General features: G+C 36.4%; 1 protein-coding gene across 1 annotated transcript in view; it reads right to left on the bottom strand.

Annotated features, from left to right (window-relative positions):
- The window catches only part of GPR156 (G protein-coupled receptor 156), a 33,500-nt gene extending 32,144 nt beyond the window's left edge, over window positions 1–1,356 (bottom strand). The window contains exons 1-2 of the mRNA XM_087888370.1: window positions 1,104–1,356; window positions 348–506 (exon numbers count right to left, since the gene is read on the bottom strand). Of these exons, the coding sequence (XP_087744496.1) occupies window positions 348–482 (135 nt within the window). The 5' untranslated portion in view covers window positions 483–506; window positions 1,104–1,356. The remainder of the gene's footprint in view (window positions 1–347; window positions 507–1,103) is intronic.
- Between the last annotated feature and the right edge of the window lie 14,068 nt (window positions 1,357–15,424).

Genomic DNA, 15,424 nt, shown 5'->3' with positions numbered 1-15,424 from the left:
TTGTATGTCTATACAGTATACACTGACTCAACTGTTTGATTTTTGAATTTATTTGAATGATGGTAATGTTTGGTACAGTTTATATAATGCCCATTCTATTCTGTCAAAAATGGCTTGTGCCCGAAGAGGAAAAACTCAAGAGAAAACCATCAGTATTATAACTCCAGAGAGGGCAGCCAATACAGCTGATATTTTCCTGTTATTTTCAGACTACATAGTTTAAAAGCCTGCAAGAACATTTTATTGTTCTATGAGTACTGCAAATTACTTGCACACACAATTTGAATGATCCAATTGAACATTTTGTGTGTGTTTGGCTTTATAGTTCATTATTCATAGATACTTACAATTGTTGAAGTACAGAGATCCTTCAGAATCAGTTGCTGTTTTTCTTGGCTCTCATTGTCAAAGTTATTGTCATATAACTTGGAATAATTGAACTCCATCTCCACACCACATTCTAAGCCTTGATTCAACCACATGATCTGAGCAGTGATTAGTTAGGTCTGGTATAGGAAACAAGGTTAATCTCAAAAACTGAGACTCAGATATATACAGTGACAGCTGAGAATTACTTGACAGAAATTTCTCTATCCTTAAAAGTCCTGAGTTCAGTGATAAGAATCATGAGCAAAATTATTAGACTGTAATGATTTAACTCGGCCTCTCATTTAGTATCTATCTATCTATCTATCTATCTATCTATCTATCATCTATCTATCTATCTATCTATCTATCTATCATCTACTCATAAATTTTAACATATGCATAAGAAAAGATTGAAAATAGCTGAATGAAGTCTTTGTTCACCCACATGGCACACTCACTACTATATCAGACTAGCTATTGTACATATTTATTTTAAAAATCCTGTGTTTTGTAAAGTGTGAAAAGTGAACTACAAATCTCTCTCTCTCTCTCTCTCTCCCTCCCTCTCTCCCTCTCTCTCTCTCTCTCTCTCTCTCTCTCAAACCAATATAGTTGCCCTTAATCTTGACTGTTGTTAATGAGTAAGCAAGCTAGAAATCGTGTAAACATATTTATAAAAATTATTTGACCTAGAATACCATGAGAGAGAGAGGAAAAGAAAATGCTGGCTTTACCTTCTGTAGCTGTACTCACTCCTGGGTTCAGTTACCGGTACATTTGGTCACAGCAGCCCTTGTCTGACATGCGAGGTTCCTCTGGTAACCCTTAATTCTGCTCCCTGCTGCAGACGTGTGTCCTGCAATTGAAGGTCAAGGCAGGAGAGCTCAGGTGGAGGGAAGTGTTTGGCCAAGCCCACTCCTTCTCCCTCTCCTCACCCTGCAGTCATAGAAAGGGTCTCCTGGAAAGCACCAGTCCCAGCCTTTCTCTGGGCAGGGGCATGTAACAAAACTGCAGAACTGTCCCTATTGGTCCCTACAATTACATACCTGACCTTGAGAATGTTGCTTATTATGAGTGTAGATGTGGTATCAGAAATAATCTTTTTTTCCTGCTGTTAATTTGCCCTGACTTGATGTTATGCGAGAATGGAGGTGGGGAAGATATTCAGACAAGGTACTGTAACATGCTAGCAGAAAAAACAAAAGAGAGTGCTGAGTGGTCCAGCATGATCGCTGAAACGAAGTTACGATGAAGAACTATAACCTTGGGAGAAACTGTGTTGCCAATCAACCCAGATTTGCAGGTTTGAAGGAACACGATCTCTGCAACATTGCAAAACTCAGGAAAGACGGGTCTCCGTCATCGGTCAACTCTTTCTTCCATTCTTCTCCACCCAGCCCAATTTCATTTTCTTTAGTTCGCTTGCCTGAAATTTGCTACGATTTCGTGGAACTTTCGCCCGCCTTATAGCAGAATTGCCTCTCTGCATTAGCTTTCTCTTCTAGCAACCTGGCTCCTCTTGCTTTGCGTCTGTCTGATATTGTATTGAATCGATAGAAAACGGAAAGGGCACGAACACCTCTTACTCGTCTTCTTTTTAAATGGGAAAAAATGGGGCGGGGGGGAAACATGCTGGTGGGAGGGGCAAGATTGGATTGAGTCTATTCCTCTCACCCTGCAAATCTGACCAAGCCGGCCAAGCGCAGGCCCGTGGATCTCCTCGCCGGTTCTTCCAGCCCGGGGACTGGAAGACAGGTGCTCCGCATTCCTCGCCTGTCCACCTCGTTCCGTCTGTGAACGAAGCTGCGTGCGCGCTTCGGCCAATCCGATCCGGCGATGATATTGCGGGCAGAGGCATCAATTGAACAAGAGGGGCTTGGCTCAAACTGCTGGGGAGCGGCTGATCGCTTCTTCAGAGGAAACCAATGGCTTCCAATGGGGTCTGGTAGAGTCAAATTGGAACATCAAGCCTGAAGCTGGGTTGCTAATCGAAGAGAAACGAGCAGCTTTAATAATGAATGGGACTTTCTTAGATATGAGTCACTTAGAATCGCGTTTGCCTCTTGTGTATTTTTATGACTAATGGCTGCCCGGTTTAGGCGCCACAAGATTTCTCTCCAAATAAAATGATTGGTTTTGTACATTCTTTCCCATGTGGTGATTCAAATGCCTGAGACGGAATGGGATTCGGAATTAATTAAATCATGCTTTACACCCCTCCATGGGCTCTTTCCTTACAAGACACTTTAGGAGCACATAATATTTAACCATTAAATGTTAAATTAAAAGACACTTGCTCCTGGGGAGGAAAGCTATGGCAAATCTAGACAGCCTACTAAAAAGCAGAGACATCACCCTGCCAAGGCTATGGTGTTCCCAGTTGCAATGTATGGCTGTGAAAGTTGGACATAAGAAAGGCTGAGCACCAAAGAATTGAGGCCTTTGAACTATGGTGCTGGAGAAGACTCCTGTGAGTCCCTTGGACTGCAAGGCGAACCAACCGGTCAGTCCTAGAGGAGATCAACCCTGACTGCTCTTTAGAAGGCCAGGTCCTGAAGATGAAACTCAAATACTTTGGCCACCTAATGAGAAGGAAGGACTCACTGGAGAAGAGCCTAATGCTGGGAAAGATTGAGGGCAAAAGAAGAAGGGGATGACAGAGAATGAGGTGGATGGATGGAGTCACTGAAACAGTAGGTGTGATACCATAACATCAATGTCTGGATTACCTCAAAGTGCTGACACTAGGTCTTTACCATCTCTGGTCTTGATGGGATTGTATTTCCCTAGAAAGAGAAAGTTTAACTGCATCCAGCAAACCCATTTTCCATAATCGTAGTCTATTGCTTCTAGTATTAGCTGAATTGTGAATTGGAATTGCTATTTTAATTAACTCTTATTCAGAGTCGTTGGAATATAAAACAATTTTATTGAAGTTTTGGAAATGCTGGTGGACCTCAACAGGTAAGGATTTCAACTGGAAGCGTCGCAGCGAGACTGACGAACCGCTGCCGAGGGGTCTTCGGACCAGAACTGTCTTGTAGGGATGAGGAAGAAGGAAAGGCACCTCGGAAGACCAAGAGGAACAGGCAAGTTCCTCGAAGGTCAGAGGAAACCATTGTGGCTGTCACGAAGCTGGGGCAACTGGACTAAGCATTCAGCAGGAGTGGTGAATGGAACAGAGTTTTTTGAAGCCGGGTGAGTGACAGCCAACCCATGGCTGAAACAACAATAAGGAAAAAAAAAATTAACTTTAAGACCCCTAGAGATAAAACAGCGGCTAATGAGCACAGGGGGAAGAAAAGAAGATTTTGAAGCGTAATCTTAAAGGGACAAAAACCAATGGAAAATTGACTTTTGAACAAAATTATTTGGAAATAATTTGGAAAATTTTAAATAACTAGAGAAATTGCCCCAAGATTGGTTAAAGGATCGGAAAGAAATAAATAGAACTTTTTTTTTCTCTTTCTTTTTCGAATTTCAAAAAAAACAAAAGAGAATGGACAATAAGCCCTATAACAGAAGTGTTGTATAAATAAAAGGAAAAAAGGAAAAAATAAGTGAGAAGAGCTGTTTCAATTTGGACTGGACTATAAAACTGATTTGATATTTTTAAAGCTAAAAAGAAAAAGAGAAGCTAAGTAAGATTGTTAATGTAGATTGAAACAAAATCGATATTTGTTAGACAATCGGAAATTGTGGATTGCATGAATTTACGAGACAGATCAGGGTGGAATGGGGATCGTTTATACATTCCAGAACTGCTTCGAACTACAGTTTTAAGACGGTGCCATGATGCCAAACCAGCAGGTCATTACGGTTTCCTTAAAACACTTCACCTGATTAGACGTCAATTTTGGTGGCCACGAATGCGTGGTGAAATTGAACGTTACGTTAAATTGTGCCCCACATGCGCGGCAGCAAAACCATGGTCAGGAAAACCACTCGGTCGATTACAATCGGTGGCTGATCCTAGTCGTCCGTGGGAGGAAGTGGTGATTCCTTCAGGAATAAAAAGGAATATTGCAACTTGGTCTTTGTTTTGGAAAATTGTGGACTTTACAGATAACAGCCATGAGAACTTTTGAGGAGGATTTCTTTGTCTGCAAGCAGCTTGACTTTGGGGGAAAAAAAGGAATACAACAGAACTTTTAAAATATTAACTCAAAAAGAATAAAATGGCGCAGGAAATTAGAGAAATTATTAAATCGATGTACTTGTCATGGAAATAAGAGAAATAACTACAATGTTACACGGAGGATTAAAATCTGAGGATACAAAAGCTGAGATGGAGCATATGCAAGCGGACAAGGAAATGAAGATGGACAAGCCAGACATAGAGGCTGAAAATAAAGAAGATAAAGACAATGTGATTAAATATGAAGAAGTAACTGAACATGTGGATAGTAATAATAAAAAGGAGGTTTTTAGAGATTACATTGGGATTAACAATGAAAAAAATAAAGAGGATGGAAAGAGACAAATAAGGAAAGGAGGATGGAACAGAAAGAATATAAAGAACTTAAATGATTACACTGGGATTTTCAGTGAAAAGATAAAAAAGAGAGAAAAAGGGTGGAAAATAACAGGAAATAAATGGCAAAATAGAAGAGTTCAGGACTTTGAAATACAAAATGATAATACTGGGATAAATAGTGGGATAAACAGTGGTGAAACAAAAAAGAGAAAAGAGGGGGAAAAACATGAAATATAAGGCAAAACAGGAGAGATCGGGATTTTAAGGTACAAAAGGAAAAAAGGGGAAAGAAAAAGGAAAAATAAAAAGGGAAAGGGAAAAAAGAAAGAAATTAAAGAGGAATATGATGTATATGACTAGAATTGAAATATGAATTGCAGTAAGAAATAATGTTAAATCATATGATGGTGAAAATGAATTGAAAAATAATTGGAATAATAATTGAAATGTTTTTAATGGTTTACGGTGGTGTGTGTACAAATGATTAAGTGATGATTTGGAATAATACAGGGGGAAAGCTATATGATTAGAGGATAATAGAACGCTTTTAAATTCAACTAAGTTTTTTTTTCTTCTGGTTCATATATAAATGAAAAAGATCTATATAATCAATTGATTTATATTAAAATGTTGGATTGTATTAAGGAAATGTATGTTATAAAATAAATGTGTTTATTATTAATATAAGAATTAAATAACTGTAACACCACATAATTAATTAATTTGATGATGGATATAAAAATTAGATGATAATGGGAAGGGGTTTAATATAGAATAGAAGGGGAAATGGAATTTGGTCAAAATTAGAGATGAAAATGAAGGGTAATATTGGTACAAAATAGATGAAAATAAATGTTATGGCAAAAAAGGAGATGTATAAATTGTAATTTTAGTTGAAAGGACTAAAAATTGTTTAAATTTGTTAACCAGCCGAATACTCTGTTTAGCAAAAATACATTGTATGTTTGTGTGTGTGTTCATGTAAAAAATAAAAAAACTTTACAAAAAAAAATACACACAGGTAAGAGATCACACCCAAATAATGAAATAACATACTTTTATAATCATCCTAACACCCCCCTCAGCTTACACCACATCCTTCCTTTCCAGGCCCATTTGATAGGCCCAGTCTGGTCACATGCTTTCTGACTGCCTATAAACTATCACCCCTAAATGTTTAAAATTGATCAAGCCCTTATTGTCATCCAAGCTTGCTAAGCATTTACCCCCCTCTCATGTCCCACTTCTTTGTTATTCCTTTATTGGTTCCTTTCACAAGAATGGAAAAGAACATTTCTCAAATGAAAGAAACATTCGAGAGAGAAAAACATCAAAGCAGATACATTCTCAGCCTGCCCAAAGTTGGCTTGACTATTTTCTTTGTTCATAGAGGCTTGAGAACAGCTAAAAATGCCACAATGTATTAAATGCTCTCCTGCCAGTCCTGGTCTCAAGGAGAGAGGGGGGGTGGGGGGGGGCGGCTTTTAAGGTTTATAGAAAATTCCATCAACCCATCAATCAAATTATCAGTAAGAAAATTTAAACATGGCTGTAGTGTGGCTATATGTTAAGATACTAACTCTAGGTAATTTGAACAAAGGATAAACATTATGTAAACTATAAAATATAGTATTAAATGGAAAATTACAGCTTATTATGTTATACCCCACAGTTTTCACTCTGTAAATTTGGTAGGCTACTAGAGTCCAGATGGTTTTAGGATGTAGACAAATTTAATAAATGAATGAATGAATGAATGAATGAATGAATGAATGAATAAATAAATAAATAAATATGCACAGTGGTTGTTAATTATATGATTCCAGTATATTGTACTGTCTATCTCTTCCCCCTTCTACAATCAAAATATACTCCCCGCTAGACTCTTCTGATTTGCCCATTCCATTTCTTCCTCTTAAAAAAAAGGTTAATAACATCTCACCAGCTTGCCTATGTTGCCTCTCCTTTGATACTAATACATAATTAAAGTAAATGGCTGTGAATATATTTCTTGACAAACAGGTGTATTAGTGGTGATACTAATAACCCGTTATTACAGACACCTCACTCATCTGTACAAAATTAATTGTCTCTAGTGATCTAGACAACACATTTGAATAGTTTAATATTAAAATTCCTGTAAAATCCCAGATTTGGATCTGTTTTATTTCTTTTTTGGGGGGGATAGGTTTGGGAGATGTAGGATTCCACAAGGTGCAAGAATAATGCTAACAAGTTTGGAATTTGTTGTATCCAATTAAATTCTTGGAGAACATTAAGAGGGATATACTGTAGTTATAATGGATGGAGGGAACATTCTGTCAAGCACAGGAAATAAGAAGTCAAGACATGAATATAAAGGTTTATTGCAAGTTTATGCTCTCTACAAGAATCTGAATTACTAATGGTCAAAGCAAATTGATAGTAGATAAGAGTCAATGGAATTCATGGTGGGCTGAATTTAGATGTTGGTGGATGTGAAGGGACTCAAGACTGATGATGTGTTTGACCCCTCCCTCAGCCTCAGCCTAGTCATGTACAGATTCAGGGCTTTGTTTGCCTTGTTTTTCTCTTACTGGTTATATCCTGTTTCAAACATTCATGAAAGTTAGATTTATTCAGTTATAATTTTTATGCATGTTTACTTTCCAGTTGGTTAAGTTTAGCGCAATTAGATTTTTTTGATAAATATATACAATATCAGAGTTCAGATGTATTGGAGTGTAAATTTTAGTAAATTTTAAAAGAATAAGAGTATTAACGGCAGTAGAATCAATAGGAACTAGTCTTGATGGCTTAGTTACGTTCACTATTCCAGACAGCAACTTGCCTTAAATACCATCTTCTGAGTAATAACAGGAACCTGGATCCTTCCTGTTTTGTGTGCAAGTATTTCAATAATTACTACAGACTTTTGATTTAATCTATGATGGTAGTTGGTTGATTGATTGGTTAAATAATTGAGACATTCACCCATCTCATTTCGATAACTCTGAGCAGGTACTTTAAAAAAGAATCCAAAGAAATGCAACATTACAAAAATATAGCTGATGTCCTTAAAAAACTTGCATCATGCAACTATATAGTGGACTTCACTCATCTTCTAGGGTGGTGGCTATTCCCCCCAGTGTGGTGTTGTCTGCAAATTTGATGAGCTCTCCTTTTATCCCCTCATCTAAACAGATTATGAAGAAGTTGAAGAGTACTGAGCCCAAGACAGAATTTTATGGTACTCTACTGCATGTTTCCATCCATTGAGGACTACACATGGAGTGTGGTTGGTCAGCCAATTGCGAATATATCTGGTGGTGATGTTGTCAATTCCACATTTTTCTATTTTACCAAGAAGTAGATTTAATTTAATTTAATTAATTCAATTTATATGCCGCCCCTCTCCAAAGACTCAGGGCGGCTGTTTGTGTTCAGATTGTGGTCTGCTTTGCCAAATCCCTTATTGAAGTCTAAGTAAGCTATGTCCACAATATTTCCCTGATTCACTGATTTAGTCACTTTGTAAAGAATGCAATAACTTTTGTCTGACATGGTTTTGACAAACCTATGTTGGCTTCTAGGGATGCAGTGGCTCAGTGGCTAAAATGCTGAGCTTGTCAATCAAAAGGTCGGCAGTTCAGCAAATTGAATCCCTAGTGCTGCATAACAGGGTGAGCTCCTGTTACTTGTCCCAGCTTCTGCCAACCTAGCAGTTCGAAAGCACATAAAAATGCAAATAGAAAAATAGGGACCAGCTTTGGTGGGAAGGCAACAGTGTTCTGTGTGCCTTTGGCATTTAGTCATGCCAGCTACATGACCATGGAGATGTCTTCAGACAGCACTGGATCTTCGGCTTTGAAATGGAGATAAGCACCGCCCCCTAGAGTCAGGAACGACTAGCTCATATGTGCGAGGGGAACCTTTACCTTTATGTTTGCTTCTAGTAAACAGCTTTGCTTGTTTCCAAGTGTTCACAGATCCGTTACTTGATTAACTTTTCCAAGATCTTCCCAGGTATTGTTGTCAGGCTGATTGGTTTGTAGTTTCCTGGATTCATTTTTCCCCCCTTTGAAGATTGGAACCTTATCCTCTCTTTTCCAGTTCTGGTAGTTCCCTGGTGCTCCAGGATCTTTGAAAGATATGGTTCAGTGATTCCAAGATAACATCTGCCAGCTTCTTCAGAACTCTGGAATGTAATCCATCTGGTCCTGGTGATTTGAGCTCACCTAGAATGGACAGGTGTTCTCTTACCATTTTCTTGTCTATTTTAACTTGTATTCCTATTCTGTCTTCTGTGGGAGTGCTTTTGATAGGTTGATATATTTTTCCTTTTGTCTAAAGACACATACGAAGAATGAATTAAGCAGTTCTACTTTCTTCCTGCTACCGTCATATTTTTACCATCTTCTCCCAGTTGTGGACCAATCATTTCCTTGACTTTTTTCTTGTTTATTACATGTTGAAAACTCTTCCTTGTTATTTTTGACATTTCTTGCAAATCTTACTTCATTTTGAGCCTTAGCTTTCCTGACTTCCAATCTTCCCTCAGATCTCTCCCCAGTCTTCTTTTCTATAGGCTAACCATACCCAGTTCCTTTAAATATGAGGACCCAGTTTGTGGGGGCAATAAGCTGACTTTGTATAAATATACAAAAGTATGAAAGCTATTGCTTAACGCATTGTAAGATGCCCTGAGTCTCCGGAGAAGGGCGGCATATAAATCAAATTTAAAAAAAATATATGTGCTATATAGGACTTAGTTTCCAAACTTTTCATCATTTTAGCAATTCTCCTTCAAATTTGGAACTCACTTCAGTCTGCCAATGTACTTTTTAGGCTTTGGTGCCCAGAACAGAGCTCACTGTTAATTTACCTGGTAAAAGAGGAATATACATAATTAAAACTTTCTTTGATTTCCATACTATCACCTCCTTCCCAGACTCTGTGAATACCAAAAAGCCTTCATCCAGATCATTAATAAAAACATTGAACAGCCTAGAATTGACGACAAAATCTGTAGTTCTCCACTTAATAAGATTCTCAAAGCTGATTATGAAATCATTTATGAGTACTCTGAGGGATTTCATTCAGCCAGTTATGAATCCATTTGAATTTGTATCATCTAGCCATATTTTACCATTTTAATGAGGATTTCACTGGAATTCATGAAACTCCTCTGATGTTAAGCTAATGACTCTTAAGATATGAAATAAGGTGTGTATGGGTGTCTTTGTGTGTTTTAGTGCCTTTCAGTCAATGCTGACTTTGGCAACTTCCTGGGCTGGTCCCTGCAGTTTTCTTGGCAGCATTTTTGGAAGTGCTGTGCTATTGTCTATGACATACCCTAAGGGTATGGAAACAATGTCTCCTAAATCTGTGTTCAAAATTTCTCTTTCTATAGAATCTATGATATTATTTTTTTAAGATACAACTAAGTGTGCTATACAAATATGAATGTTCCTTCTGGCAGTTTCTAAGATAGAAACTTTATTATTACACTATAAACATTGGTCTGAACAGCAATAATCTTTTCACCAAAAAGCCCATGGATGACTGTAAAAAACCAGCATGGTAAAAATGATTATTTTTCATTGTTGGATAAATATTTTTGATCCATTATCCTAAATAGAATATAAATTAAAAAGACAAAGATATCCTTTGGCATGCAATCTAAGGTATTTTAAAAATTTAAGAAATCAGAAAAGCCACTCAATTTTTTTAAAAGAAAGAGTGATAAGCATTAAGCAAGGCACATTAAAATATTCAGCAAGAAAATTGATTAAAATTTAATTGGAGGGAAATACAAAAACTTTACAAATTGCTTCAGGTATTGTCTCCAAACTTTCTGTACAGATTCTAAGGTGCTAATTTTTAATTTATAAACTCTCCCTCTAGCATTAATGAATAAAGAAATGATTGGAAAAAAACACAGCAAGAGAAATGAGGTCATTAAGGACATTCAGATTTGACATTTTTTTATGCCATGGAAAGAAAGAATCAAAACAAAATCTAAATAATGCTTTAATGAAACTTGCATGCCTGTGGGTGGAGCACATGTACAAACAATACAAATGTACAAACAATATTTTCAATCATAGTTTAGAATAAGATCAATCCATGTAAAAACCAGAAAATTTATATTGCCTAACTTATTATCAAAAATGCCAGATTAAACAAGAATCAATATTAGGTTTTACCTGTATAGGACTGACATGAAATAGTATCAAGATTCCATTAAACACATAAATCATTAATAAATTAACAGGAAAAAATAGAAATATTATACCAATAACATATATAAAATTCAGTTAGATTGTATCTTAATTGGAATCAACATAAATGTCACCAAATAATTTACAAACATTCTAAGTTCTCCAAAATCTTGAATTGGACTGATATAACATAAAACATTTAGAGGAAACTTCTTAGGGCTGAGAGAGACTGGTCCAAAGTCATGCTCTTGTCTTTGTGCCTAATGTAGGACTACAAAGTCACAGCCTCTGTTTAACCATTACACTACTTATGGCCCTTGGTCATATCAAAATGCAGAGTTCCAGACACAAATTATTACTAAAATCTGATAAAAACAATTTAAAATGGAATTGGATAAAATACAATTTAAAATGAAATTGGAATAGAATACGATTTAAAATGAAATTGGAATAAAATACAGTTTAAAATGATAGCTTTGATTAGCCTATAGGCCATATCAAAACACAAGGTGCAAACACATATCGCCAATAAAATCTTATACAAACAGTTTAAAATAAGAGTAGGGTAAAATACAATAGTTATAGGATAAAATACAATAGAATATAAAATAGAATAAAATTACATAAAATTACATTTCGGTGTCACCCTTATAATCTACCCCAATCAGCCCCATGTATGCAGATCTCAACCGAACCATTTTGTTTAAGTACTGTGCTGTGTTATTAAATGTTATTTTCAGGTTCTGGCCACACATAAAGTAAGTTGTTTTGATATGAGGATCCCAATGGGTCATTCGTTTGGTATATGGACCAAGGTACATGTCTCTCATCCCCTTATACAAGCAACAGTCAAATAGGATGTGAGCCAGGTTTTCTACCTCTGCCGCTCCGCAAATGCAGAGACGCTCATTGTAGGGGATAGAATGGAATCTCCCATATCTGACCATTGTGTCAAGCTGCTCGAATCTCGCTCGCGTAAATATCTCCCTAAGATGTTTTGGCAGTTGTAACTTCAAATAGCTGTCTACTTGAAATGTATTTCAAGTTTGTATTTCAAGTTTGTATTTGCTCAGCCATTTCAAGTTACCACCAAATCAGCTCTTGAGATAAGGTTAGGCTGGTATAATTTATTTATAAATCTACCATGCTGGCTTTTGCTATTCTTATTCAAGTGCTCACAAATATGCTGTTCAAGGATATCAAGCTGATAGATCTATAATCATCTATCTTCTCCTCCCCTCCCTCCAGTTGTTAAAGATAGGAACAACAACTGCTCTCCTACAGTCTTGTGGGAACTCACCAGTTTGCCAGCAATTCTTGAAGACTACTGAGAGCAGTTCTGCAATCATTTTGCTAGCTCCTTCAGTACTCGTCTAGAATGTAATTCATCTGGCCCTGGAGACTGAGCTCATTAAAACTTCAGATCGTCAGATTCCATCAGCTGCTGCTATATTACAGTTTATAATGTAAAAGAAAGAAGAAATTATTAAATATATGGGGAACAATCATGTATAAATAACTGTAATTAAACTTATATTGAATTCCTCATATCAAATTTTAACCGGTCATCTTTACTTGTTGGAATACAGCATGGAAATGCTTATGGTAGTTGCTAGACCAAATCAGATATTAATTTAAAAAAAACAAGAGTCTTGTGACACTTCAAGACTAACCAATTTATTATTTATCAGCTTTCATGGATCACATTCCATTTCATCAGGTGCCTGGAGGCTGGTTTTGAAAGGAGAAATAAGAGTCAGAATAAATTATTACTATTAATAGAAATGTGATAGTTTGGTGAGATATATTCTTGCACACTGACGAGCTAGTGGGATTTCTGGTGTTTATATTTTCTAATGAATTCTAGCTCAATTTAATAATGGTATAGGCTTTATAATTATTTTCCTGAAGGATTATTTCCTTAAAAGCAGTAATGGAGCATTGGAAGAATTGGAAGCCAACACACTTGCCAAACATCATATTGATAAAAGCTTCAAATGCCTGAGGTCCAGATATAGAAGGGATATAACTTATTCTTACTATACTCTAATGTGAAATTTGTATTCTTTAAATCCCAATGCTACAACTGCAGATATTAGAAAGTTTCCAATCTAAATAGGGTTCACATTCTATAGAAAAAATAATAATAATAATCAGGGTGCACCCTTCATGTTGTTCTAAAATAATGTGAATAGATTAACTTTTTGTTCTGCTTTGTTCTGAGCAGAACAGACTAATAAATATTTCAATAGATTAGCCACTTAAGGGGATCAGAAAAGAAAATATTACATTTCCTATTAATGAATGAATTAATGGATGATTCAAGTTTGCTATGAGAGGAAGAAAATGTTTTTACTCAACCCTTAGTAAATAAACATTAACAAAATTATTTTGAATAGTGGGTATCAGTATGCATAGATTAAATCAGGAGGAATATTCAAAACACTTTTTGGGAAAATATTTTTCTTTATAATTAATAATATGACAAACATATAATTGGAAGAATTATTTAATTTGAGGAAGTTGATACTGGATAAAGTGTGCAAAATGTATCAATCAAAATAAATATGGGATTAGAACATTAAAAAGTAGCGCTGGGTTTTTTAATTTAACTTAGAATTGATAGTGGTACATAATATTATGTATGGTATGAAATGTGGATAAAGAAAAAGTTTATCCCATTTTCAGAGTATCACATCTTAGGCCTTTAAAACCACAGTAATTTCAGGGAGTTTCAAGACCAATAGAAGAAAATGCTCTGGTACATAATATATAGTTACACAAGGAATTCACTGCAATCAGAAGTGATGATGATCATCAATACAGACAATTATGAAAGAGGACTGAAAAAAAATTAATGGAGGATCTTCATTCTCCTATCCATGATTCAAGCTTCCAAAAGATATATAGTTGGCTACTATATAGTGCAAAATGCTAGCCCAGATAGGTTTTGAGCAGGATTCTTTTTACTTTTGTAAGAGTAACTACTCAAAACATGGGCAACACTAGATTTTAGGCTATATTTTGATTTGAAGGGAGGAATTTACATGACAAGAGTGTGAATGAGTTTCTTTTAAATTCATGCTATTTCATTATGCCATCTATTTTATTGTTATAAAATAAGAAATCTTTCTTATTTTTGAAAACAATTATTGTTTAAACTTTAAGGATATTTCAAATAGAAAAATAGAACCCACGAAATATTTTTGTGAAACTCAAAAGGCAGTTCTCTATTTTGTAAGTTTGGGTTTGTCCTGATGGTTATTTCACTGACCTTTTAAATATAAATTCACAACAGTTTTACAGTGATTCTCCTCCTTTCTCCAGGCGCAGTTTCAATCAGTGCTCATTGATGGGGACAGATCACAGGGCCCTCCTTTGTGAGATCATCTGCTGGTTTGGGCCTGGTATCATCAGAATGCTGATGATATCCAATTTTATCATTTGACTTCAGGCCAGCCAAGTGAGGTGCCTGGAGGTCCTGTGGGTTTGGATGGGAGGAACTCTCCAGCTATCAAGACTGAGTGACTGTAGGGGTTTGGACCACCCAGATCCAAATTTTAGATGGAGTGGCACTTTCTAGGGTCTTCCTGGACTAACAGCTCCTGCTTAATGAGTAGGTGGCAGCTGAAGCCAGGAAGGCCATTTCACAGCTTCATCTATATAATATATATAAGTATAAGCATGAATTGAATACATAAAATAGATACAAATAGAGGAAACATTAGGACAGGGACAGTAGGCACGCTGGTGCTCTTATGTGTGCCCCTTAGAGACCTCTTAGGAATGGGGTGAGGTCAACAGTAGACAGTCTTAGGTTAAAATTTTTGGGGGGTTGGGATGAAACCACAGAGTCAGGTAATGTATTCCAGGCATTGACCACTCTGTTACTGAAGTCATATTTTCAGCAATCGAGTTTGGAGCGGTTCACTTTAAGTTTGTATCTATTGTGTGCTTGTGTATTGTTGTGGTTGAAGCTGAAGTAGTCATTGACAGATAGGACATTGTAGCAGATAATTTTATGAGCTACGCTTAGGTCATACCGAAGATGGCGTAGTTCTAAGTTTTCTAAAGATCCTTGAGACAGTCATTCATGCTCTGTTCACCTCATAATTTGACAGCTACAACATGCTGCACAAGAAGTTGCCCTTGAAGTTCATTCAGAAGCTTCAACTGGTTCAGAATACAGTCGTATAGGCAGTGATGAGCATGTCATAATTCAAGATGCTGATTGCTACATATAAAATCCAACTGGCATAGGACTTGGTTACTTTAGGAACTGCCTGTCTCCCATAGTATCTGCCCAGCATCTGCTGGAAGAATTTCAGGTTCCTTCTACTGTGTTTCCCCGAAAATAAAACCCTGTCTTATATTT

This window comes from Pantherophis guttatus, chromosome 2 (genome assembly GCF_059756535.1).
Source record: "Pantherophis guttatus breed Tessera chromosome 2, ASM5975653v1, whole genome shotgun sequence".
Taxonomy (NCBI): Eukaryota; Metazoa; Chordata; class Lepidosauria; order Squamata; family Colubridae; genus Pantherophis; species Pantherophis guttatus.
Note: the sequence above shows the minus strand (reverse complement) of the source record. Positions and strands in the feature narration are given on the sequence as shown.